We start from the raw sequence: 24655 nt of genomic DNA, 5'->3' as shown, positions 1-24655 counted from the left end.
AAAATCATCTAAATCCCTATTAAAAACTAAATTAAAATTCCTCACACGAGTCCGGAACCTTTGTGTCTGTGTCACACTCTTGTCAGACATTTAAATTCGTTACTTTTGAAAGGTGGCGCTTGTTTGCACAGAGCCTGTTTCCAAGAGGATCATTTTGATAGTTGAATAAACCAGCAAATAATATAAACTTAACTCATAAATCGAAACACGGGTGTAGTTGGAACTTAAGCGTCTGTGTCACACTCCTATCGGACTCCTAAACGCGTTACTCTCGTGACTTCCGGCGCTTTTTTCTGTCAAATTGAAGAGAAATTGTTCCCATAATAAGAACATTTAAATCATGTTGTTTGACCAAACCAGATAATGACCCTAATGATCTTATTTACTTAAAATATATATTTTTTTATAGTTGTCACACTCCGGAACCTTAGCGAGCCAGATCCCTATCGGACAACTAAAACCGTTACTCCTCTGACTTCCGGCGCTTGTTGGACTGTCTCTTCGAATCGAGCTTGTGGATTGTGGTGTTTAAATGGCAGAAATAGTGAAAGCGAAGTTGCGCTGTTCGTCCAGAAGAACTCTCTAGAGTGATCTCCAGGATTCAGTTCTCTTCTCTGTACTATGTTCAAAAAGATGAGTGAATTTGGTCCAGATTCCGGGGGGAGAGTGAAGGTAAAGGGAACGGAAGCCGTGGAGGAAACATGAATTCACCGTGTGACCACTATCAAACACTGTTGAACTGTTTGTGTTCCCTAGGGAGTGACGATCGTGAAACCCATCGTGTTCGGGAACGTAGCCCGCTACTTCGGGAAGAAGAGGGAGGAAGACGGACACACGCACCAGTGGTCCGTGTACGTGAAGCCCTACAGGAACGAGGTGAGACTCGAACCAGGTTCATCAAGAACAACACCAACTACAAACTGAAATCTGGGTTCGATACATCCTCTGCACATGTTTATAAATCTATCACAAGACAATGAGGCGGAGACATTCTGGCACGAAGAGGTTACTTCCTAAATGTCTCTGCCTTACATCTTGACCAAGGATCAGAGGATGGTTCAGCAGAGAATTGTATATCGATGTTGTTGAGCTCTTCATGTATCTGTAGTGACATCTCATTGTTCTTTCAGGATATGTCGGCGTACGTGAAGAAGATCCAGTTCAAGTTGCATGAGAGCTATGCTAACCCACTGAGAGGTGAGTCGGGGCAGGGAACATGAATGGAAATACATCATATTGGCAGATACGTTGTGGCTTTCACCTGTGACCCACTTTAAATGGTCTCCCGTATAATTAACTGTTTTTCTTCTACCTTCCAGTGGTGACGAAGCCTCCGTATGAGATCACAGAGACGGGCTGGGGCGAGTTTGAGATTATCATCAAAATCTTCTTCATCGACCCCAACGAGAGAGCTGTAAGAGCCAAACTCATTCAACACCACAAATAAATGCTGTGTCCTGATCTTCATACTGTTGCAGTATGTTTAATGTCTGGCAGCTAAAAGAAAGGGAAGGACTCTACCTGATATTATGTTGAGCCGCGATCTGCTGGTTTGCACCTTAAATTATACGTTAAAACACTAAATACACAGCATATGGCAAGAATCTGTATTTAGTAAATATAATGTCATTTGACTTTTCTTCCCTGAATGTATTCTTTCTGATGTTTATTTGTTTGTGTGTTTGTTAGGTGACTCTTTACCATCTATTGAAGCTGTTCCAGTCAGACTCCAGTGCCATGCCCAAGAAGACGGTTGTCTCTGAGTTTTATGATGAAATGGTACGACTGCTTTCCTGCTGCAGCTTATTTAGGACAACAGTAACTGTTGTGTACTGATTGTGATTTTTACACTGAAAATACGTAAAATAAGAATTAACCCTCCCCTTAAGGTAAATTACATTAATAATATATCGCTTTAAGAATTATACCTGATGTTTTTTCTCCCACAGATCTTCCAGGATCCTACAGCCATGATGCAGCAGCTCCTGACCACATCAAGACAACTGACACTGGGAGCATACAAGCATGAGACCGAGTGTATGTACACACACACACACACACTGAACATAGAAACACGAGTTTTCACACTTACTCCAGCTTTGATCCAAGTGAAATCTAGTACGTGCCTCTGAACTGAAGGACAACATGGACACAACCATCATGCTTATCTGTGTCTGCCCGCCTGTGTCCGCAGTCAGTGAGCTGGAGCAGAAGACCAAGGAGAAGATGGAGACGGCAAAGAAACGCACCAGTCAGGAGATCGCCGAGCTGAAAGACAAACTAAAAGCCAGCAGAGAAAACATCAACAGTCTGAAGTCGGAGATCAGGAAACTGGAGGAGGACGGAGACCACAAGGAGCACTGACAAAATTCTACAAACGTGAACGAGGGCTCGTGGTTCCACCTGTAATTTTAAAGAAATTATGCGTTGTTTTGAAATTTTCTGATTTGTTTATTATTATTTACCAAAAATCTTCTGTTTTGAAACAAGGCTTTGGTATTCAATGTGAATAGTGGTGTGTTTTTTTACTGAACCTGTCATTTTCTATGTAAAGTAAATATGTTTACAGTATTGCCTGTGTACGTTTCTTCTGTTGCTCTATGCTGGCTGAGGCTCATAGGAAGACATTCACACCAATGTACTGTCATGTTGCATCTTTGTTAACATTGTTATGTCAGTTAAATAAGGTGTTTTCATGCTCTCTACCAGCAAAACAGGTTAAAGACCTTAAATGGTTCAATCTGTCCTGCTTCTCAGCCTGTATCCTGTCTAGGGTTACTTGGTAGGATCCACCCATGCATCCTAACAGTCCACACCACCCTGTACTGTATAACCAGATCAGTAGGAAAGGAGGTTTGGGGGATTCATAACACATCAGCTGCTGCAGTGACTATTTCTGTACTTAAATACTGTAATAAGAAGTTTAAGAGATTTAAGTAAATATAATAAGGCATGTCAGTAAAGACAGTTTTTAGGACTTAACTAATATGTTGACATTTTAAGGGTTGTGAGTTGATGGAAAGTGTACGGCCATAAATGTTGGTTTTGTGAATCACGGTTTTAGATAAGATAAGATAAAATTTTAACGATCCCATACCAAGGAAGCTCACTTTTTACAGCAGCAGATAATCAGGAAGAGATAGACGAGAAATAAAACAGAATAAAATATTAATCTGATAACAATCCAGAGAATATGTACATACTAAACACCTTTCACTGCAGATGGAAATAATGAGTGGATTCTGTATTTGTGCATTGGTACAAGGACATTTGGAAACAGAGCAAGTACACTTATTATACACATCTGGTGATAAACTATATACAAAGATTTTGTTTGATAATAACAAGTGAGAGAAGAAGAATCATGCACACTGTCCTGTACTTGTAAACAAACTTTATTAAGTGTACAACGGTTCACATCTAATGAAGTGTTTTGTGTTGCCAGTACAGGACCGTGTCTGATTCCTCTTCTCTCACATTTCATTAAAGTTCAACCTAAGCACCGCGAGGGGGCGCTGCAGGAAACAGAGGCAGAGAGGGGTAAACATCTCGAGCGATGGAACGGAATCCGTCGCGGTCCCACACTGATGACGTCGGGGCCTGTGGCTTTACTTTCTGTTAAGTTTCGCAGTGAACATGTTTGAATCCGACGCTGCGGGATGGAAACGCTGCTTTACGGCTCGCTGCGTGTGCTACAGTCGAGTACGTGTCGTAAACACTGCGAGAGACTGAGGAGAGCCCGTCTGCTTCCGGTCGGCTGCCTGCAGGTGTTGTTCATCAGCAGCAACAGGTACGTGTTGCACGACATGTCGCCTTCTCTCACCTTTAGCTTGTTTCCGGTGCTACACTTCAACTGGGGATCATGGCAACTGGTGGTTTGTTGTTGTGTTTATTCCACATGTCGTCGGTCGGTTGCAGATTCGGCATTTTCACAAAGCGCGGTGATACACTGAAAGTCTCGTAGAAATAAAATCAAACAAAATCCCCATGACGAGTTATTAAAATATGTTCGTGTCAACATCAAGTGAACGTGTAAAGGTTCAATTGTTTTCTGGTCGCTGCTGCTTAAAGTCAGAATACGTGGTTTAAAAGATGTGCTTGATGTGCTCGATGTTCTCCATGATGAGCTTCAGTCATCTGAGAATCAAAACAACACAGAAGCTCATCAGAAATCAAAATTTAGTTAGTTTTGTGTACTTTCTGTAATGTGAGTGTTGTTTATTTTGTGTGTGATCAACAGACGGCTTGTTGTCAACATGACACACGAGTGGTGACGAAAATCTGGGAAACTTACTTAACGTCTTCATTGTCGAGCAACTTGTTGTGTGTTTCTTCTCTTCTGTCAGATCTGTGTTAGTCCAAGGAGTAAGTCAACTCCCCCGTGAGAATATGACAACTCTAGCTGAGCGGATCCACTGGTTGTGTATTTCATGTTCAAGCGGATTGTGGTCGTGTTGCATAGTTCTTCATTTAGCAGAAGGCGCCTTAGATAACAAAGAAGACTCATCTTCTCTGTCATCAAAGGAGCTTCTTCATTTAGGAGAGCTGGATTCCAACACCCACCCACAGCTCCAGCTTGATCCTGTAGAGCAAAGTCAGGTTCATCAGCTTCAGAGATTTCAGACTCAGACTCAAGACTCTCCTCCTCATCTTCATCATCCTGCTCTTCATGCAGGATCTTTACCGTGAACCTGAAATGATTGTGAGCAGCCAAACTAACACTCTGGATAAAGAAAATCAAAAGCATACAAAACCTCGAGGATATTGATATCATGAGGATTTCAGTCACAAAAAAAATCACAAGATGCCAATTATTTATTTATTTTGAACATGCAACCGTTTACATGCATGAAACACACTTCTTTCTTGCGTCGTGACGATTTATTTGATCTATTTATAAAGAGAGATAATGTGTGGGTGTGTGGGGGGGGGGAGTGTGTGGTCACGTGACGAGAGGGACTTAGTGCCGTGACGTCAGCGAGCTGGTCCTCCTGCAGCAGGAGTCCTCCCTCTCCGGCTCCTTCTCGGTTTAGATCGCGTCCTCCTGCGGCTGCCAGGTCACTGTTCGATTCCCGCTGAGCATCTGCGTGACGGGGGTGTGACCCAAACATCCTGTTGCGTTCCAGTGTTCAGGTGAGTGGATGTGACGCGGGTTCGAACCTCCTGCGTGTGACTGCTGTTTCCCTCAGGGACACTTCCACCTGTGTGCGAGGCTGCAGGAGTCGGTGGGTCCCTGTTGTGATGCGGTGAGGAGCTCAGGGAACAACACGAGTCTGGAGAGGATCTGTCATCATGGTTCAGTCTGTGTCGATGTCAGGGGGAAGTTCAGGAGCAGGTCATGTGGTGGAAACTCTTGATTTCTTGTTAGTGTCACTGGGACTAAATCATGTACAGACTTGTGTGTGTGTGTGTGTCTGATACCATCATGTTAACAGCAATGTTATTGTTGAGCTAAAAATGTTCATGTCTGTCGAATGAAAACCATCAAGAAAATGTCATTTTGATTTATTTAAAGTTTAAAGACTGAAGTTTGCTGCTGATGAAAAAAACCAGACAAACAAAAAATTTGAGGAAAAACCTGAGGTGGAACATTAAAGCTAATCACCTCCTCACAATGCGTACACAGAGACACATCAATAGATTTCCCAACTTTTATAATTTGCTATCCATGAAAGTTATTGTTTTATTGCCCAGCAATTTAAGTTAGGTGACTGATTTCAACACCTGAGTGAAGGGCGTGGTTTAAAAACTCTTTATGATATTTCTATTGAGGAGAATGATACTTTTAGGACAGTGTACATATGATTACCTGTGACTGATCGTCCTTCACTCATCTGCTAACTTAAACATTTAGAATTTAACACCATAGATGAGAATGGTGTTGTCGGAGCACATCAGGCTCGCTGACTGGCCACACGTGCAGCTCTTTGTCTGGGACGTGGTCCACAGAGCTCCATTGTTGTGTAGGATTCAGCTCAAGTCCATTCATGAGGCTGAGAGCATCATCAGCTGGGACGCATGGAGTTCCCACACAGCCGGCTTACGCTGCATTACTGTGTTGATGCCCTGGTGTTTACAGCGGGCTGCAGGTAATTCAGATACGGAGGCATCATCGCAGCCTTCCCTGCTGAAGTGCGTCTTCTGGTGAGATCTCAGTGTGTGTTTCACGAGGGGCGTGTGCTGCACTGGGATTTCTGTGGATCAAAGCAGGATAAGGAAAGGGCGGTGATCAGATGTGTTGCCTCAGGAAAGTGTGCAAGTGCCAACTCTGGTTTGGGATTCTGGCACAAGCAGATCCCTCTTCTCCGACTCACTGCGACTGAAAGGTCAGGTTCACTCCCACTTTTTCAAACTTGTAAACAAGCGATCCTTCCCGTTAGTCACACATTCAGCTCAAGGCTCAGTTTAGTGTTTCACCACTGTTTCTGAGGTGGCTGCTGTCCAAGAGGATTGAAGTCCCATCTTTACCGTCCTGATGCAACGGCTCTTTGTGGCACGGGGAAGTTACAGATTGATCAAACTGACATTCTGTCCTTATCAATTTGGTTTTATTCTATCCTATCAAGGAACGGCTTCATTTCTTTTATTCTGGCTGCTTCCTGATCATTGTTACACAAGAGGCCAAACAGTTCTGTTTGTGTCTCAAGGAAACTCGTGTCTTAATCTCTCCGGCCAAGTGCCAATATAATGATAAAGTTAGAGTTGGTGAGTTGTTCCTGAAACACTTTTTAACTTATTTCTTGAAATCCTCAATAGATACAGTCTTCTGTTGTCTGTGTTGTAAACATGTCTGAATGAAATGATGATTCTTCAGCCAGAGACGATGACCAGAAGTCAGGGTTACTTACCACAGCGTCACGGGATTGAAGGAACTGTTTATGTTCTGTGTGAAGTTCAGTTTAACCTCTGATTGGAGTCTGATTTGAATACAGTGGCGTTGAGCCCACGCTGTGTGTCTGATAACTTTCCTTCTATCTCATATGCAAACTATTATTATGGTTCAACTGTCGGCAGTTCAACGTGCATCAGTGTGACTGTAACACCGTCCGTCCTCAGCAGGCGTGTTGGTGGTAGCTGTGCTGGTTTGCCCATGGAGAAGCCATCACCTTCCTCCAAAGCAGCGCTGGAGGAGAGAACCGACCCAGTGGAGGTAAGAAATCCTACTCATCAGCCTAAAGTGAGACGGAACCAAGCTGTGTCACCAGGCAATACACAGTGCGTGGTCTCATGGCCTCAGACAACCCCAGAGCACGGACAGGATTTGAAATGAGATTAGAAACTATCGTTTACCCACACACTTAAATGCAGAGACAACATTGATACAACATTCACACAGTAAATGTTGATTTTAGTGATACATTATACTGTATCAAATCAAATCAATTGTATATGGATTATATGGAGGTCAGTCATCCACCACCTCACCCTCACTTCTCCACCCAACCTCATTCACACAGAGCAAAGCACTATTAACAGGAACTGAAAAACACACAGTCATAAATCTCACACATTTGAAATTAAGAAACTCTGAGGGGTTTTCAACATGTTTTCGCTCACTACCTTTGTGGTTGTTTTTCTTTTGTGCGTAGTTGTGTTATGGCTTTTGCATTCAATGCATTCTTTTGATGCATTTGTGTGAGACGTCTCAGCCCCCACACTTTAGAGCTCAACATGATGACTTCCTCTTCATGATGGCTGCTAGTGTGGTTAATGGTTCCACTTTCCAAGTTGTTATTTGACTCCCTCACCTCTCGTATGTGTGTGTGTGTGTCTCTGCTCCAGGAGAGGGAAGTGCTGGGAGGTGCTGAGGGTGGAGAAGTGGGTCCTCTGACCCCGAGGAAGACCAGCTCCTCCCGATCCTCCCGCAAGAGCTTCCGCCTCGACTATCGGCTGGAGGTAAAACCACATTTCCCATCATCCTCCTGTTTCCTAAAATCTTCTTCTCGACCCGAAACACACACAGCTGCTCATCCTCCTTCAGCTCAATTCACCACAAACCTCTCCCCTGTTCTATTATAAATTGAACATCATCGTTTTATCTCTAATCTGACAAAGTGACCAAATGCCTTTTTTTACTTTGATTGCAGGAGGATGTGACAAAGTCCTGTCAAGACAAACATGGCCGCTGGACGAACCCCTGGTCCACATGGCGCTTCCCCTCCTGGCCGTTGCTGCTCAGGTTCATGTTGTGGGATAAAGATCACAGCAGAGTACCAACTAATAAAGAGGTGGGTCAATATTATACAGTTTACCATTAACTACAGTTTTTTGCTTTGTTTCATAATTGAAGGTTTCATGGTCCTCAGTCTAAAAATAGGAATTATTAATCTGGATATAACACCAGAGTGTGTTCCTCTGCCAAGGTCCAACAGTCTCCTCATGAAGCATCATTTAAAGTCACAAGATGGGGCTTATTATTCGTATTTGCACCAAGACTAATATAAATATATAAATCCCAAATTAATTGATAAATAGATGAAAACACTCTCCTTGTTGAAGGTAGAATAAGTTGAGCCAGTTACTGTTCTTCAATGTTAAAGTTGTGCATCACATTTGTTAAAGCCTGACAGAGAGTTTACTTGTATTATTCTAGCAGTGATTAGCATCAGGAGCTGAATGTTCTCTTCTGGGGAGAAATGTTTGTCGACTCTCGCAGCGGAAACCTCACTGAGCTCAGTTGGGGCTTAACATGCTTCACAGGCGGCTTTCACACCGCAACAGAAGCTGGTTTAACCCTCATCTGCACAGAGAGTGTTTTTGTTATTGTGTGGAAACTAGAAAAACTACATGTAACCACTACACAGAGAAATGAAACACATTAGAGAGCCAGTTCTCGTGTCCTCCAGATGCTGAAGAAATGGAGCATCTCAATTGGTTTTAAGAGTCAAATACACTGAAAACAGTCACTAGGATCCTGGTGGACTTTTTAAAAGTATGACGAAGGTCAAAAGAGTGAAAGTCTCTCATCCTCATGATAAGAACGGGCTTGTTTTATTCCAGCTTCCCTGATGTGATCTCTCTCTGTGGTTTGCCATCTCTCCTCCAGGCTCTGGACAGTGAGCTCCCAGTGATGGAGCCGTACTTTGTCCAGAACCCCGACCTCTCCGACTCCGGTCCAGGTCTGAGAGTCACCTGGTTGGGTCACGCCACTGTCCTGGTGGAGATGGACGGACTGAACATCCTGACCGACCCCATCTTCAGCCAGAGGGCCTCGCCGATCCAGTTTGTGGGGCCCAAACGGTACCGAGGGCCTCCCTGCACCGTGGAACAGGTTCGGAACTTTTTTCTTTCTTAAAACTTAACACTAAGAAAAACACAGGCTTCAAGAAATGCATTTCCTGGAGCTTTTTGTGACAAGTCAGCACAGCAATTCACAGTCAAATAATGTAACAGAGGTCTTGTATCGACACATTTAATCATAAATAGATTAATGAAATGGGCTAAAATACAATAAAAATGTCCAGGATAATTACAATCATTTGAATCAATGTGTCAGAGCCCAGAGAACTTCTGTATATTTGACCCTGTTGTCCTCAGCTGCCCAGGATCGATGCTGTGGTCATCAGCCACTCTCATTACGACCACCTGGATGTTGGATCTGTGGCCAGCCTCAACACACGCTTCGGGGGGGAGCTACGCTGGTAGGAGCGATCCATCAGTGGGACAGTTTCTCACTCTCTTCAGTTCATTTCTTATGTGACTGACACTCCCGTGTTGCAGGTTCGTGCCCATGGGTCTCATGGACTGGATGATGAAGATGGGCTGTGAGAACGTGATCGAGCTGGACTGGTGGGACGAGAACTGCGTCCCGGGTCACGACGACGTGACCTTCGTCTGCACGCCATCGCAGCACTGGAGCAAACGCTCGGCTCTGGATGATAACAAGGTCATTACTGATTAGGCTGTTACCTTCCATAACGGTGTTTAGTTAGCTGAGCAGAGTCAGTGACAACTAAACACAAGTATTACTTACTACCATGAGTCAGTTTAAAGACAGTACTTAACATAACAACATGATTTCCTGTTCCTCTCAGACGTTATGGGGCAGCTGGTCTATTCTGGGTCCAGAAAATCGATTCTTCTTTGCTGGGGACACTGGCTACTGCCCCTGCTTCCAGGAGATTGGACGACGCTTTGGACCATTCGACCTCGCTGCCATCCCCATCGGAGCGTACATGCCCAGGTAGAGCAGATACCTGTAAAACAATGTCCACTTTGTTAGGTACACCTGTAGAGTCTAAGGCAATAGGCCCTATTCACATGGAGCCCATTTTCCTCTGATGTCACGCTTAGGGTGGTAAACTCAGAAGCTGTGATCCAGGTTTATAATTTATAAAACAATCTGTTTTCATTTTACTGCTTCATAACTGATCAGCAACTGAAAAGACAATGTATAGTTAAAATCTGGAGAGATTAGTTGCTGATCAGTAAGGAAACAGTGAAATAAAATAGTTGATATGATTTTTTTGAAACCTGGATCACAGCATATAAGCTTCCAACCCTGGGATGTCAGAGGAAAATGGCCACTGTGTGAATCTGGTGTACTGCACTCACACCACCTTTAACTCAAACTTGAACATTATAGAGGGCACTTAATAAATTGGACACTGACGATAAAACACAAGTTATTTATTGATTTCCAGGGACGTGATGAAGGGGCAGCACATAGATCCAGAGGAGGCTGTTCAGATTCACCAGGACCTGCAGGCCAAACACTCTGTGGCCATTCACTGGGGAACTTTTGTACTCACCTACGAGGTAACGTTACTCTCTCATGTTTTCATGCTGATTTGGTCACATGACAAGCCTATGTTATTTACATTTTGTGGGCCTCTGGCTGGTCATGTCTTCCCAATCAAGGTCACAGAGACATGGTTCTTATATCGCTTAAAGCTCGTTTATTTTATCCTCAACATAACAACGGTTTTGGTTAATTTATATTGTCGTCCAGAAGGTTTGGTGTTTGAGTTGTTGCTGAGATCATTACTTATCTGAAGTGTCATCACCAAATCGTTACAATGTTGTTGAACAGCAGTTCATGGTCAGCCACATTACTAATTACTAATGTACTACTTTGTTCACGACTAGGGTTTTCAGAGGAATCATAATTCTAAAACTGTATGTTAAGTTTATAATGAACCTCAAAGAAGCAGCACTCCTTCAGAGTCTCTGCAGCATCCATTATTAAGGGAGATATGACCAATCAACCTCCCACAACAAAGTTTAAAGTTCATTATGATCTGGGACCCCACTGTAAACACACTAACATTGTTTAATACTCACGTCTCCTCGGTGCAGTACTACTTGGAGCCGGCGGTTCGTCTCAGAGCGGAACTGGAGCAGAAAGGACTGCATCCGAAATCCTTCTTCACATTGCATCATGGGGAATCTCGGCTTATTACGTCCCGGGTAGGAGACGTCTTTGAGTGATCGTCCTCCTCGTCCTCCTCCCATGTTCCTGGGCTGCGTTACCGTCGATCTGTAATAAAGACCAGAGAGATTTTGTAGATAGACTTTAGTGATTAAAGTATGGAATGCAAATGTATTCAGCTCGTCTCTATATTGACCCTGTAATGAGCACTTATTATTGTTCACCATTTACATAACAGGGTCACTGGTGAACAGTACTACCTAAAGGAGCTGATGCATATGTAGAAAGAAAAAAAACGACTGAATTGTTGAGTCAGTGTCAAATGTTCATTGAAAATATTGATTCAGATTTTTTCTTGGTTTGCACAAGTTTACAAAATGAATTCAGGTCCCATTTGAAACAGCTGAAGACTAAGTTTCCACATGTGGGATCAGTGTAGACATTACTTCTCAGTTGTTGTTCAGTCGGCATGCAGACCGCAAATTACCACTTTGAAATACAACAAAGCTGCAGAAACACTGTTGGTGATTATCTACATAGAGAGAGACAATTTAATGTTAAATATAGGAAGTGGTTAAGAATGTTTACCATGACAGTCGTGGTCATTGCAGAACAATGATACCTAAAGAATCAAATGACAAAATAAAGGAAAAACACTTCTGGCAAAGATTAGCTCCTGTCTTTTAGTAATTTCAAAGAACATTTTCTGTAGCTTTGTTATATCTCAAAGTGGTAACTTGTGTGTTTAAAATATTTTCTGGTTGATAGAATATTCCAGAACAGAGGAGCAACAACCGCTGAAAAGAAACTTAGTCATCAACTGACCAGAATATGACCGTCATTCTTTTTCTGAATTTTTTGCACATTAACAAAAAAATCGGGATAAAATAAGTTAAAGTGAACCTTACAGAGTTACTATAGTAACCAACGCTCTTAAATGAAGATGTGAAAGTGTGTGCACAGGAAACAGTGGAGGTTGATTGACAAACCTCGTCTCTGGAGCCGAACCGGAACCTGTAGACACGTGATGCAGTTTCATGTTCACACACAGCTGGACACGTGAGCTGTTATATCAAAGAAAAAACACAGACAGATATTTAGTGGTTTTTAAAGAGCAGTGTTAGCTGAAGCTAAATGACAATGCTGTGATTGTATTCAGGCCAACACAAAACTACACAGACAAGAAAAGTAAAGGAAGAAATCTTGTTCCCTACAGCTGAAGTGTCAGTGTGCACAAGTTGAGCTGGGTTCAACTTGCACTGCAGCTACTGTGTTTTGTTCCTGTGACGAACATTTCCTCTGAATGTCCTCAAACCACAGCACAAAGACCAACCTCATGCAGCAGAGATGTTTTCGATCCAGACAGAAACAATTGAATCATTTAGTGCTGTTGTGATTTTATCTTAAAAACCAGAATGTAAGAAGAGGAAACAGCACAATTTTGAGGTGATCTAATAGCCTGGTTAAAACTGTATCGTCAGTCTGGGCTTAATGTGGTTTACATTAGTGTGTCACTGAATTTACCATTAATTAAACACTGCATACCTGCAAATGTGTGTTTTTATTCTCGTCAACAGCAGTTAAGCGCTAAACCACAGAAAAATACATTTATAAATAATAGATTGTTATTGAAATAGTTTTTTGTGTTTATGATACTCATGGGGGGGAAATAGAGTTACTTTAGAATATTTTTTCTATTCCCATTAGTATATTTGACTGAGTTACAACATATTCAGCAGAATTTGAATATTTAGTCATGAAGCATAAATCTGAAACTTCTGATCTGCTGCTTCTCCCCCACATGTGTGGATTTGGCGCCCCCATGTGGTAGTATATAAAACCATTTCAATTAATTTTGCAACAATTATGGGAACTTCATGAATATGATGCATCAATTAGTTAATGTAGAGTTTAACCAACAGGTAAATACAGAAAATACATTCTGCAATAATTATGCCAGAAAAATAATAAAGTACGAGTAAGATATATTTAATTCTGCCTACATTTTTAAACAGGCGTAACTATAGACAATATAGACTGTCAAAATACATGCTACTGTGTATAGTGTAATTACCATAACCATAACCCATAAAGAAAAAGAAAACTGCTTTACGATTATTTTATTAGTAATAGTTTATTTTAAAAGTCAAGTGATCAATACGATTATAGTTCCCCCCCCGAGGGAAAAGTGCAGATGTGTCCAACTGGAGGAATGCATCTAATAAAAGTGCCAAATCTAAAGATTTACTGGTCATCGTTTGTTTTAAGAGTGAATAAAAAGTCTCTAGAAAAATGATTCAGTCTGACTCCGTGATGATCTCCAGAAAAACAGCAGGGGGCATCACAGGCTGTCCGGAGGAATGTCAGTAATGGCTCAGCATTGTTCTAAGTGCTTGTGTGTGTGTCACGCCACACTCTGCCTGCCGCTGTCCTTGCTGTGTGTCGACCCTCCAGAGCAACGCCGCGAGAAGTCAAGAAAGATGCCGTCCTGCTCGGGCTCTGATTCCAAAGACTCCTGGATGTGGTCTGTCATGATCTCTGGACTGGAGGATGGACTGGGGCCGGAGCTTGTGTCATGAGCGAGCGCTCTGGAGGACGAGGGGGAGTCCCACACCGGCGATCCACTGCTGTGTGTGTCTTTAGACCGGGAAGGATGGATGCCTGGGGAGTGATGCTGGGGCTGAAGGTGAAGACTTGTGGGACTGTCAGGGACTCTGGACTGTGGGTCCTGGCTTGAGGTCACAGTATCTGTAAAAAATAAAGTTAAAGTGTTATAAAGTGTTAAACAACACAATGATCAATATGTAACATGATCAGAAGTCGCTGAGGTGTGAGTTGATCAGCTCCTGCACAACAAAAGGAGACAGTTGAGGTTTTGTGGGCATCGTATCAGGGAGCCTCCTGATCGTCTTCTATCGAGGTTTACTGGGCCTAACCCAACCAGGAGGAGACCCAGAACTCACTGGAGGGCCTACATGTTCCATCTGGCCACTGAACACCTCAAGATCCCCCAGAAGAAGTGGGAAAGTGTGGTTGGGAGAGGGGTGTCTGTAGTATTGTAATATTTGGCCAGCTACCTCTGATAGGCCGAAGATAACGGATGGATTAAAGCATAGTTACTAACTGATCTAATGTTTTTAGAGCAGTTCAAGATGAAAAAATTGTCTGAATGAAGATCATTGAGATGGAAATGTTTCTCTTGAATATTTTTGAACTTAAAGGTAAATTGTTAGGTCAGAAACCCAACCAATCACATAAACATCCTAATTTAAAGGTCATCGTATCTATTAATTCCTCCAGCAAAAACTCTGTTTTTCAATCTTGAAAGAAACAGATGATTTGTTATTTCTACCTGAAACCAGTTCTGCTGAAGCCAGGGAGCGTCTGGCGAGGCTGGGAGTGCTGCTGTTGCTGTTGGTGTTGGAGGTGGATTCGGCCACGGAGCTGCTCTCCTCCACACAGGAAGTCATCTCAGAGACGGAGTGTCGCCTGATACCTGCGCCGCCTCCAATGGAGGCATCCACATCGTACTCTACCACAGGGGTCAGCATGGTAACGTTGTAGCTCTTAGACCGCACCACTGGGTTTTTGGCAGCAGGGGAGTTGCCTGGTTTGGTGGACCAGGAACGCTTTTCTAAAGAGAGGGACAGAGAGGGGAAAAGAGAAGAAATATTAATACATTTCTTTACGTCACACAACATTTCAGAAAAACACTTTTCTGCACACACACAATCACACAACCACACACACCTAATAGACAGGAGGAGCAGTGTGGGTTGTAGGATCCATCTCTGGAATATAAACCATCAGTGCCGAGGTAGGGAGAGACCACTTTCTGGATGAGGGACTCCAGACGCAGGTAGTCGTCTGTCACACCTTTAGACTCATGGACACCCTGGATCACACAAAGACACACACAAGTTCAGAGTAGCTGGTGATTGATATGTGTTGGTTAGAGAGAATGGAAACTTCATTTGTTAAGCGTACTCATAGTTTAAAACACAATGAAAACATAGTAGGGTGACAGCTGCCACTAGGAGGCGCTAAGGTTTTATAAACACAGCTGGAAAAAAAGACAGTTTGGTCCTAAAACTACGACACATATAAACATTTATAAACACTGACTCAAACCAGTACCACGTCCAATCACAGCATCCGGTTGGGAATCTGCTGTTTCGTTGCTTTGAGCTCAATTTCAAGTTTGAAATAAACAGATCCCTTTCTATCTATATCTGTTTCATTTGCTTCAAGTAAATACACCGTGCTGGGTACGAAAATAGAAAGAGGAAAAAGTGTTTATATGAGCCAGTGATCCCAATGGATGAGGTAAAGAAAAATAATTTAATCCATATGTCATCAGGTCTTGCAACTGCATTGATTGATTTTTTGGGGATCATTTGAAAGCAACACATCACTGAGACATTATAGGGTTTGAGAGCTGTACAGCTGCTTGTAGTGGAAACACCACAGAGGACTTAACTAAAACAGCTGTAAACCACAACAACAAGTTTCAAACCATGACTGGAAACATCATGAGTCTCATGAAGCATTGATTAGCGCAGCTCTAAGGACATGGGTTCAGGTCGAAGTTTATTATATCTGCTATCACAGTCCAATCACAACAACCCTTCATGGAATCAAAATGGCTTTTGTCCCTGTGAAGAGAAGCTCACAACTCTGAACACATCCTGCTTCACCAATACACCCACTCTGTAAATGTGGAGGCCTCTTTATTCTTTATTGATGGCTCCTCTATGTCATGGGGTCGAGGTGACTGTTGCAGCCGTGTCGCCAGGAAACACAAACATTAAAGCGTTTTTCTCTGCAGCGGCTCAGACCCTCATCTGACATCAGTGCGTTCAGCTGCAAACAAATGACCCTCGTAATGAAAGACGTTGCTGTTCAATGAACTCAGAGCCGTCGCGGATAACAAAGAGGAATGTGATGTATATATATGTTTTTGAGTAACAAAGAAGAGATCAATCAGTTCTCAATACTGTGAATCATTGAGCCCACAGCACGGAAACAAACCACATGAAGAGAACAGACTTCAGTGAGCTGGCGTCACAGCGTTTTAACAGAATGAAAGGGAAATTACTAACAGATGAAACAAGAAGTCGTAAACAGTCGACATTCGCTGCTGTATTTTCTCTCTCGCACACGTTTTTCTTTGGTGCCCAGCTCTCCTGTCTGCTCTCATATCTGTTCCTCCTGATTTAATGTGCTTTGCAGACCAAACAAAAACAGGTCAATTAAAATTACTCATGTGTGCACAGCACATAAATCAAGAAAACAATTTTTCAATATTTGTGTCTTTTCTTTTCACCACAGACCAGATTTGGGTCAATGATTCACTAGAAGGATGTCCAAACTAAACCCAACACACAAACACACACTCACTAACTAACGGTTCATGCACACAGACACACTCAAGAGCACATTTGATCAATTCATCCAATCCCTGACCAGATCTTACCTTTGACCAGTTTATATAATAAGTTTGTGGGAGAGTTCAGGTTAAATATGAACTGTTGACACCAAAATATCACAAATCTTTGTTTGGTTAGCTAATAAAAAATTTAACAACAACTGAAATTCAGTCACGAAGATGGTGTCTCCACTTCTGGAATAAAGCTCTTCTCATAACGGACTTGTTGAGATTTTCTGTTCTACAGAGGTTGTCAGGTCTTAAGGATTGTGTAAACACGGGTAATTCAAAAACACAAACACTGTCACACACACACACACACACACACACGGCCTGGGTGCAGAGGGTACTGAGTGGTCATGGGAAGACGACTGCGCTCTGTGTTCACACTGAGGCGACTTCCTGTGAGATCCCTTAGCAAGAAAATAACCTCAATCGCTTTCCTCATCTGTTGTCATTTATCCTCGACCCACATCAGTCGTGGATGCTTTTGCTGCTGTGTGTGTGTGTGTGTGTGTGTGTGTGTGTGTGTGTGTGTGTGTGTGTGTGTGTGTGTGTGTTTATTTAAGTGAGTAAGAGACTGTATCACTTAAGCCGTTTTCAGACTTGAACTCCACAAAATTGGAGTTTGCCTCTCACAGTTGGAGAACACAACAGGAGATTGTCCAGGTCAGACACATTCACAACAACAGGAAACGTTCCGGATAATTTAAGCGAGGGGAGGAGCCTGGGTAGAGCAGTCTCGTTTGCGTTCTCACATACACCCCCCCTCAGGAAAATGTCCAGACTTAAGTGCATGGCTGAAAGCAGCTTAAGAAAGATCATAAGTGTGTGCGTGTCTGAGTGTGTGTGTGTGTGTGTGTGTGTGTGTGTATGTGTGAGAGTGTGTCTGTGTGTGTGTATGTGTGTGTTTGTACCTGTAGTATAAGCAGCATCTGTATGATAGAGGGAGGAACTCTGGCTTTGGGTCGAGCGAGAGCCTCGTCCAGTTTCAGGTTCAGGGTGATGATGTTCCTGAAGTGGAGCAGAGCCAACTGACGGACCGATGGTTCCTTCCCCTGACGACACACACACACACACACGTGTCAACATTATAGGGTTGTGTAAGGAGAATATTGTGAGTGTGTACATGGGTGTGTGTGTGTACCTGCACAGGATAGAAGATGGCCTGCAGCATGGACAGAACATCACAGAAGAAGAAGTCCCACGTGTCAGCCAGAGAGTCCAACAACTTCTGACCTATTTGGCACGATAAGCAGAAAAGGAAATTAGAAATTTGCAAATGCACAAATTCAAGAGGAGAATTAAGTTTTCTTGTGGATGTTTTGGAAAAATATCTATCATGAAACACAACAGTAATAAATTCCTAAATGACACAAGGTCCACAGGTTTATTTTGAGGTGCAGATATATATAATCCGCCTAAACACACACACACACCAAAATACACAATGGAATAAGCCAGAACTAAGTCTTTAAGTCAGTGTGGTTTCTTTTTTGTTCACTTTCTCACTAACTGAATGTCGTGTAACTGACATTTACCATCACTTCCTGTGATGACAGCTCAGAAAATATCTCACAGTCAGTATGTGTGTGTGGAACCATTTCCCAGGTGCCTCGGATAAAAGGTCACACATTTACCACAACAGAAAGAACAAAATATTTCTAGGGTCCTAAGCTCTTGCTTTCAATGTGTGTGTGTGTGTGTGTGTGTGTGTGTGTGTGTGTGTGTGTGTGTGTGTGTGTGTGTGTGTGTGTGTGTGTGTGTGTTTGCGTGCTTGCGTGCATGTGCATAGAGGTATTTACTGCTGCAGAAAAATGCTCTTCACTGATGGTGGAGATAAAGCTATGTTCCCACAGTTCAAACTATTAGTTAAATATTTAACACTCCATCTGGATTTTTAGTCAATTATTATTTTTCCTAGTTGGACTCGTGTCATGCTGAGATAAAAACTTTCTGTGAAATGAATCATTGGCACAAAAAGACACAAGTTAAATACCAACAGTAATCTCTAATTCAGGACTCAACAAAGAACCTTGTAGAATTTCCCTTTTTTAGCAGGTTGTAGAAATTTTGCGTCCTTGTTAATCTGGAAGAAACGGTCCTTTCATTTATATCATAACTCAACAACATACAAACTCTTCCTTCCGATGAATATGTATTTATACCATTGTTAACTAAACAACAATTTAACCAGCCTTTATTTTCATGAATTGAATCTCTGTAAACTTGTTCCAGTGTTTCAGAGTCGAAGCAAACAATAATGGTTTTATAACAATATTACTGTTAAAGGTACTTTGCTTATATGTGTGTGTTTGTGTACCTTCATAGAATCGGATCTTGTCTCTCAGTATGACCATGCCTTTAGTGAGCAGCTGGTTCTGAAGGTACTCCGTGAAGAAGGAGCCCAGCTCCGTCCTCAGCAGCTGCCTGCACAGCACACATTTAAGAAATATGAGGGAGCACATGTGCAGAGACAAGCAATCACACAACTACACACGTATACCAAACCATCTCTAATACACACAATTGCTGACTATAAACAGTGAGTAATGAGACTGCATGCAGTGTTTAAACAGCAGCACATTCAGGATATGAGAAAATAGATTTTCCACTGACAGCACACACACACACACACACACACACACACACACACACACACACACACACACACACACAGAGACACACACACACAGAGTACAGATTAATGTGACAGTTGCTGTTATTATAGTAGAAGAGACGTTGACCTTTAATCTTCAAGGCACAGAGAACATCAGCAGAGAAACAGTGCATGTTTGAAAAATTACAAAATAGCCTAATTTATATAATATACCACTTAATCACTACACATCATGACTACTGCTGTTTAAATGTTATAATTTTTGAATTTTATTCTATTTTTACATAAGGTACCTTTACTCCAGTCGCAGAAAGTAGAAGATAGACCGTCACTGTTGCATGTATGTATTTACTGTGTCTAATATAGTATATTATATTTACTGTACTTGACAGGAGTCGGTTTAGTGTGTCCTGTTTCTACCGCCCTCAGCTACACTGGCGTTCAACACCCAACACACAGCAGTGACTCTTCTGGAGCCTCAGCTATGAATGATGGCACATCAATGATCCTGTGTATGTGTTCATGATTCAGTGAAGTCTAAATTTAGCTTAACATGCTGAAGCACTTAATGTGTTTACATAAGAGGCGAGTTTGTGCCTGAAAGAAATCTGCAGGGAAGATGAGGAATTATAGAAGAAAACATCCTTAAATAAAAAAAACTGCTTGAGTTAAAAATTCAACAGTCAGCAAGAGCCCATTCCTGCATGAAGGCAAAGGCCAATCTCACCATGTTAAAGAAAGTTAAATACAAATTCCCTGGATCTGGTTTATACAGATCTGCTCCAAAATGAATGGGTTCGTCCATGGTCCCTCCACAAAGTTTCATGAAAATTGATCCTGTGGTTTTTGATTAATCCGGCTGACTGACTGACAGACAGACTGACTGACTGACAGATAGTAATGAAAACATAACAATACAAGAGGCAGAAACTAACCTGACACCTTCATTCAGAGTGTAGAGCTCATTCTCTCCCAGATCTTTCCTCTGGAAAACTGAGATCACTGCATTGTGGATGCTGCAGACAAACACACAGGGAAGCATTCAGTCTACAAATGACTCACAACTGATGTGGAGAACAATCAATTAATAACAAACATATCTAATCACATGTGGAATACAAACAATATACTTTTAAAAGCTACATTGATAGAGTTGTACTGTAATACAAAGTATACAAGCAGTTCCTTTGAGGTGAGATTCGCTGACACAGTTTGTTCTGGAAGCTGGTAGAAGGAGAACTTGGTGTCTCTCTGTCTGTGAATCTGAGTGAGATCTGAAAGTCCCTCAACCTAGACACAACAATCTTCTGTTGGTTGGTTCTTTATCTATAACCTGACCTCGGGTACTGCAAAGAGAGAGGAGGGAGTATCTGTGGATTTGGACAGGCACTACTCTATACGTAAATAAAATGGCATATACAGTAATGTTGATATGACAGACGTGTTTCTTTAGTGTTTATATAAACAATGTACAGTATAAACACTGTGTATTGTCCAGGCTGATCAACATGTGGCATCTGTATATTGATGCCATGTTATACAGCTGCAATTATCTGTAAATTCATTAATATTTACGCACTCTTAACGTTGAAAAAATATTGGTTCTTTGCCTTTAAAATTTCTTTAATTAAATGTATGTTTGTACTGTAATCAAGCCTCAATTACATTTCTTAATCATTAAGATTTGAAAAACAACATAGGAATTAGGAATAATAGAACATTTTAAACATATGTTTATATATATCTGCCGATATATTATTAAAAACATAAATTCCAAAGTATAAAGTAAGTAAAAAAAGAGCAGAAAACAAAAGAGTGACAAACATAAAAAGGTCAGAAGGGGCACGAACTGGTCTCCCAGTAGAATTCAATGCAGCTCATGTGGTTCAGCCCTCAAACCACCTGGCAAACTGAGAGCTCTTTCTTTTTAGTCTCTGCTGTCTACTGGTTTTTCAAAAAAAGCTGAAAACCATAAAAAATAACTGGAGAAAAGACGGAGAAGAAAAGAAGCTATGAGGCAGAATGAGATAAAGCGAGGGATGTGAGATGGAAGGAGATAAAGAGAGATAGTGATGGACCCTGAGGGAAGCAGGACGGGAGGAACTAGTGCTTATGTGATTGCATATGTGTGTGACAGGATGAATAAAGGCAGAAACCCAGCTTTCTTCTGGTGATGTTTATTCTAACACGACATCGCCAGAGAAAGAGGTGCACACATGCAAAAAACACGTGGGTGAACAAAAGCAGGAGAGCTTGAAAGGGGAAAACATACATGTGCTTATTCATCAACTGAACCAACATGTCTCACACTTAAGACAGATTGTGTGTCTGCATGTGTCGGTCTCTCTCTCTCTCTGAACACCGACCTGTTCCAGGTGGCGTTGGCCCCGGCCCTCCTCTGCTGCGTCCCCTTGTCCTTGCTGCACTCCTCTGCCAGCCCCCCGGCCGTTCCTCCCTTCTCACTACCTCCCCCCGCTGGGCTCTTGGAGTGCGAGAGGTCCGTCAGGCTGGAGGAAGAGCTGCTGCCCAACTTCAGTTTGCTGTGGAGACTCCTTGAGATTCAGCAGGACGAGAGAGAAGCATTAATAAGTGTAACTGACAACGTTTTTAAACGTATTCAGTTAAAATACATTGATTTTGTTTGAAAACAATGTTTCATAATGAATTTAGGTGAAAGGGTGAGATGAAGAAAAAGACAGAATAAAGAAAGAGTCTAAAGAAAAGAAAGAGAGCAGAGGCACAGAAAAGTATAAAAGAGTACTCAAATATATTCCGCACGTCCGTCCATATAAGTGAAACATATATCAACAGTGTTTTCAGTCTCAGGAATAAAAAGCAGAGTGGCTGTTGATTTTGCAGTTTTTAATCTGTAAATAAACCAAATCTAATGAAGCTTTGGATTTTAATCATATGAAAGTTGTAGTAAAAAGTTGACAGGAAAAGCTTTTCATAAAATGATTTTGATTTTGTGTCACTCGGGCAATTTGAGGATGTTGAATTGCATTCTGGGAAACTGTTACGGGCATTTTTTTCTTTATGTTATGGACCAAACCATCATCTGATTAATTAATTAATTATGAAAATAATCCAAAGCAACATGTAATATGAAAATAATGTAAATTACAAGTGGATTATTTAGCATTATGTATATGTACTATTTATAAATACAGTATACATAAATATATAATACAACTGCTATAAATATATGGTACACTACAGTGTCTCTACAGTCTCACACCTGAAAATGTATTCACATTCATTCATCTAAAATATAACAAAGAAATCTGCCAAAGTTACATAAATATATCAAAGCCTCCTTATTACAACCACGCACACACATACTTGCACCTGATGTACTTACTCTAGTAACTGAAAAGGAACTACACATCCCCACTCCATGAGTGTGTGTGTGTGTGTCTGAGCGAGAGGTGGATGAAGCAAAGGACGGAAACAGACGGGCAGAGAAGCTGTCTTTGTCCTCATGGGTCTCTGTCCAAGTCTTTCACATGCTCCTGCTCTCTTTTCTCTCTCTTCTTTCTTTTCACCTCCTCCACCTTTACTCTTTCAACTCCTCCCTACCCTCTTCTCTCTTCTCTCCCACTTTACCTCTCTTTCTCTCTCTATCCCTTGGCCAGTCTGTGCCAGTCGGTCACCATGTGACCCTGTGAGCTTCTGTGCCCGGGCGAACAAAGGAACCCTGTGAGGTTCGAGAGCTGCCAAATGGGTGGGGAAGGATTTAAAGGTGACAAACATTTCACTTCCTTCTGTCTCTTTGTGCAGGGGCCCAAGACAGAAGCTGTTCTGACACGTTGACCCAATTCACTGATCACTGTTACATTTTTCTTTAGATATCACGTTGATTTTCTCTGGTTTTACTTCTATCTGCCTTGGAGCCTGAACTCTTCCTATTGGTTTTCAGAACTTTTGTAACAATCCATGCTCGTTGAACACTTTTCACATGAGTGGAATTAAACTTAACTGAATTTAACTGATTTTGCAGATAAAAAGATGAGACAGAGGACAGAGAAGAAGAGAAAAGAAAAGCAGCAGGTACAGAGAGTTGGAGAGAGAAAAAAGAGGGGATGGAAAATCAGACGCATGTAGAAAAATATGGCAGGAAAGAGTGTGTGTGTGTGTGTGTGTGCGCATTGTAGGTCTGTCTGTCAACCTGGATCTTAGTTCAACTCCACACAAGTAGGTCAGTGTGAGAAACAGGAGCCTTGGACTCAGTTTCTCCCTCACACACACACACACTCAAACACTCACACACTCACACACTCACGTCAAAAAGTGAGGAGGCGTTTTCGACTACCTCCAGAAAACAAGGTGTAGTGTTGTACCTTGTGTCCCTGGATCTACAGACACGTAATGTAAAAGTTTGCTGCTGCACAGTGGAGGATGCAGAGCAGAAGAAACAGAAACACAAAATAAACACTACCTTGCAAATAAGGCTTTTCACACAACCTCTCTGCTGACGGCGAAAGTTAAGATAAAATGTGAATTTGCATGAATTAAAGGGATTGAGAAACATTTCATTTGGCTTTGAAACGACAGGGTTGAGTTGAGTTGAGAGAGAAAAGGCTGCAGACTAATTACTAAACAAAGAAGCATGAGGGAGACGTTAGAATTAATGAATGAATTGAAAGAATGAATGAGGTCATTCAGGAATGTGTGTGTTTGTGTGTTTCACTTTCATCCATATTTGTGTGTCCCAAGAGACGGAGAAACAGAGAGAGAAGGGAAAAGACAAAGTATGTGAACTGCATCAGTTAGACCTGATGGGTGTAGTGTTGTGTGTGTGTGTGTGTGTGTGTGTGTGTGTGTGTGTGTGTGTGTTCCTACCTCCTCAATGAGCCCTCTCGTTCCATGTTGGTCTCGACAGACAGCTGCGACCTACTGACCACCCACTAATTACCACCGACCAACCAGGATCTGAAAAAGAAAACCAGCAGAATCACTGGTTGAGAACGTCCTCATCGTCATGTCTCCTCATCGATATCATAGACGGCACAAAAAGACGGACGACAGTACACATGAAATACACTCTTCTCATATTGTTTATGTCATTTTACGTAGTTCGTGTAAATTTGGTTCTTCTTTTTATTTGATGCATTAAAAACAAAATGAAACTTCAGATTGACAGCACAGACGGACTCACGATAGGCCGAGGGCATGTAACGGCAAAACCACGATACCGCAGCTCGAGTGAAAAGTTGTTTTTCGATTGAAGATATTT

General features: G+C 42.0%; 3 protein-coding genes across 5 annotated transcripts in view; 2 read left to right on the top strand and 1 right to left on the bottom strand.

Annotated features, from left to right (window-relative positions):
• Positions 1 to 459: 459 nt before the first annotated feature.
• Positions 460 to 2540, top strand: yeats4 (YEATS domain containing 4). The gene is made up of 7 exons (XM_061073225.1): positions 460 to 672; positions 757 to 876; positions 1131 to 1197; positions 1320 to 1414; positions 1690 to 1779; positions 1950 to 2037; positions 2195 to 2540. Exons 1-7 carry the CDS (start codon positions 622 to 624, stop codon positions 2362 to 2364), a joined length of 681 nt encoding a protein of 226 aa, XP_060929208.1. The 5' UTR covers positions 460 to 621; the 3' UTR covers positions 2365 to 2540.
• Positions 2541 to 3586: 1046 nt separating this feature from the next.
• napepld (N-acyl phosphatidylethanolamine phospholipase D) lies at positions 3587 to 12923 on the top strand. Of its 3 annotated transcripts, none has more exons than XM_061069496.1 (10): positions 3587 to 3790; positions 7060 to 7150; positions 7783 to 7896; positions 8088 to 8228; positions 9047 to 9271; positions 9538 to 9641; positions 9721 to 9886; positions 10035 to 10183; positions 10644 to 10758; positions 11299 to 12923. In XM_061069496.1, the coding sequence occupies exons 1-10, from the start codon at positions 3660 to 3662 to the stop codon at positions 11428 to 11430; spliced, it is 1368 nt and encodes a 455-aa protein (XP_060925479.1). In that variant the 5' UTR covers positions 3587 to 3659; the 3' UTR covers positions 11431 to 12923. The 3 variants fall into 3 exon arrangements, with proteins under 3 accessions (XP_060925479.1, XP_060925470.1, XP_060925487.1); XM_061069487.1 differs by having other exon boundaries at positions 7057 to 7150; XM_061069504.1 differs by lacking the exon at positions 3587 to 3790 and adding an exon at positions 5070 to 5133.
• The window catches only part of LOC132999725 (proline-rich protein 5-like), a 13995-nt gene continuing 2253 nt past the window's right edge, over positions 12914 to 24655 (bottom strand). The window contains exons 2-10 of the mRNA XM_061069475.1: positions 24262 to 24351; positions 21786 to 21971; positions 20355 to 20435; positions 19123 to 19229; positions 17947 to 18038; positions 17717 to 17857; positions 15122 to 15266; positions 14724 to 15005; positions 12914 to 14119 (exon numbers count right to left, since the gene is read on the bottom strand). Of these exons, the coding sequence (XP_060925458.1) occupies positions 13776 to 14119; positions 14724 to 15005; positions 15122 to 15266; positions 17717 to 17857; positions 17947 to 18038; positions 19123 to 19229; positions 20355 to 20435; positions 21786 to 21971; positions 24262 to 24287 (1404 nt within the window). The 5' untranslated portion in view covers positions 24288 to 24351 and the 3' untranslated portion in view covers positions 12914 to 13775. The remainder of the gene's footprint in view (positions 14120 to 14723; positions 15006 to 15121; positions 15267 to 17716; positions 17858 to 17946; positions 18039 to 19122; positions 19230 to 20354; positions 20436 to 21785; positions 21972 to 24261; positions 24352 to 24655) is intronic.

Source organism: Limanda limanda, chromosome 1 (genome assembly GCF_963576545.1).
Source record: "Limanda limanda chromosome 1, fLimLim1.1, whole genome shotgun sequence".
Taxonomy (NCBI): Eukaryota; Metazoa; Chordata; class Actinopteri; order Pleuronectiformes; family Pleuronectidae; genus Limanda; species Limanda limanda.
The sequence above is the reverse complement of the archived record's forward strand: the minus strand, read 5'-3'. Positions and strand labels throughout refer to the sequence as shown.

Bases quoted from the DNA above. Each gene is read 5' to 3' on its own strand.
- yeats4 (XM_061073225.1), top strand. From the start codon at position 622: ATGTTCAAAAAGATGAGTGAATTTGGTCCAGATTCCGGGGGGAGAGTG. The intron at 1,415-1,689 runs GTAAGAGCCAAA...TGTGTTTGTTAG, and splicing joins TCGACCCCAACGAGAGAGCT to GTGACTCTTTACCATCTATT. The intron at 2,038-2,194 runs GTATGTACACAC...CTGTGTCCGCAG, and splicing joins ATACAAGCATGAGACCGAGT to TCAGTGAGCTGGAGCAGAAG.
- napepld (XM_061069487.1), top strand. From the start codon at position 3,660: ATGGAAACGCTGCTTTACGGCTCGCTGCGTGTGCTACAGTCGAGTACG. The intron at 10,184-10,643 runs GTAGAGCAGATA...ATTGATTTCCAG, and splicing joins ATCGGAGCGTACATGCCCAG to GGACGTGATGAAGGGGCAGC. The intron at 10,759-11,298 runs GTAACGTTACTC...TCCTCGGTGCAG, and splicing joins CTTTTGTACTCACCTACGAG to TACTACTTGGAGCCGGCGGT.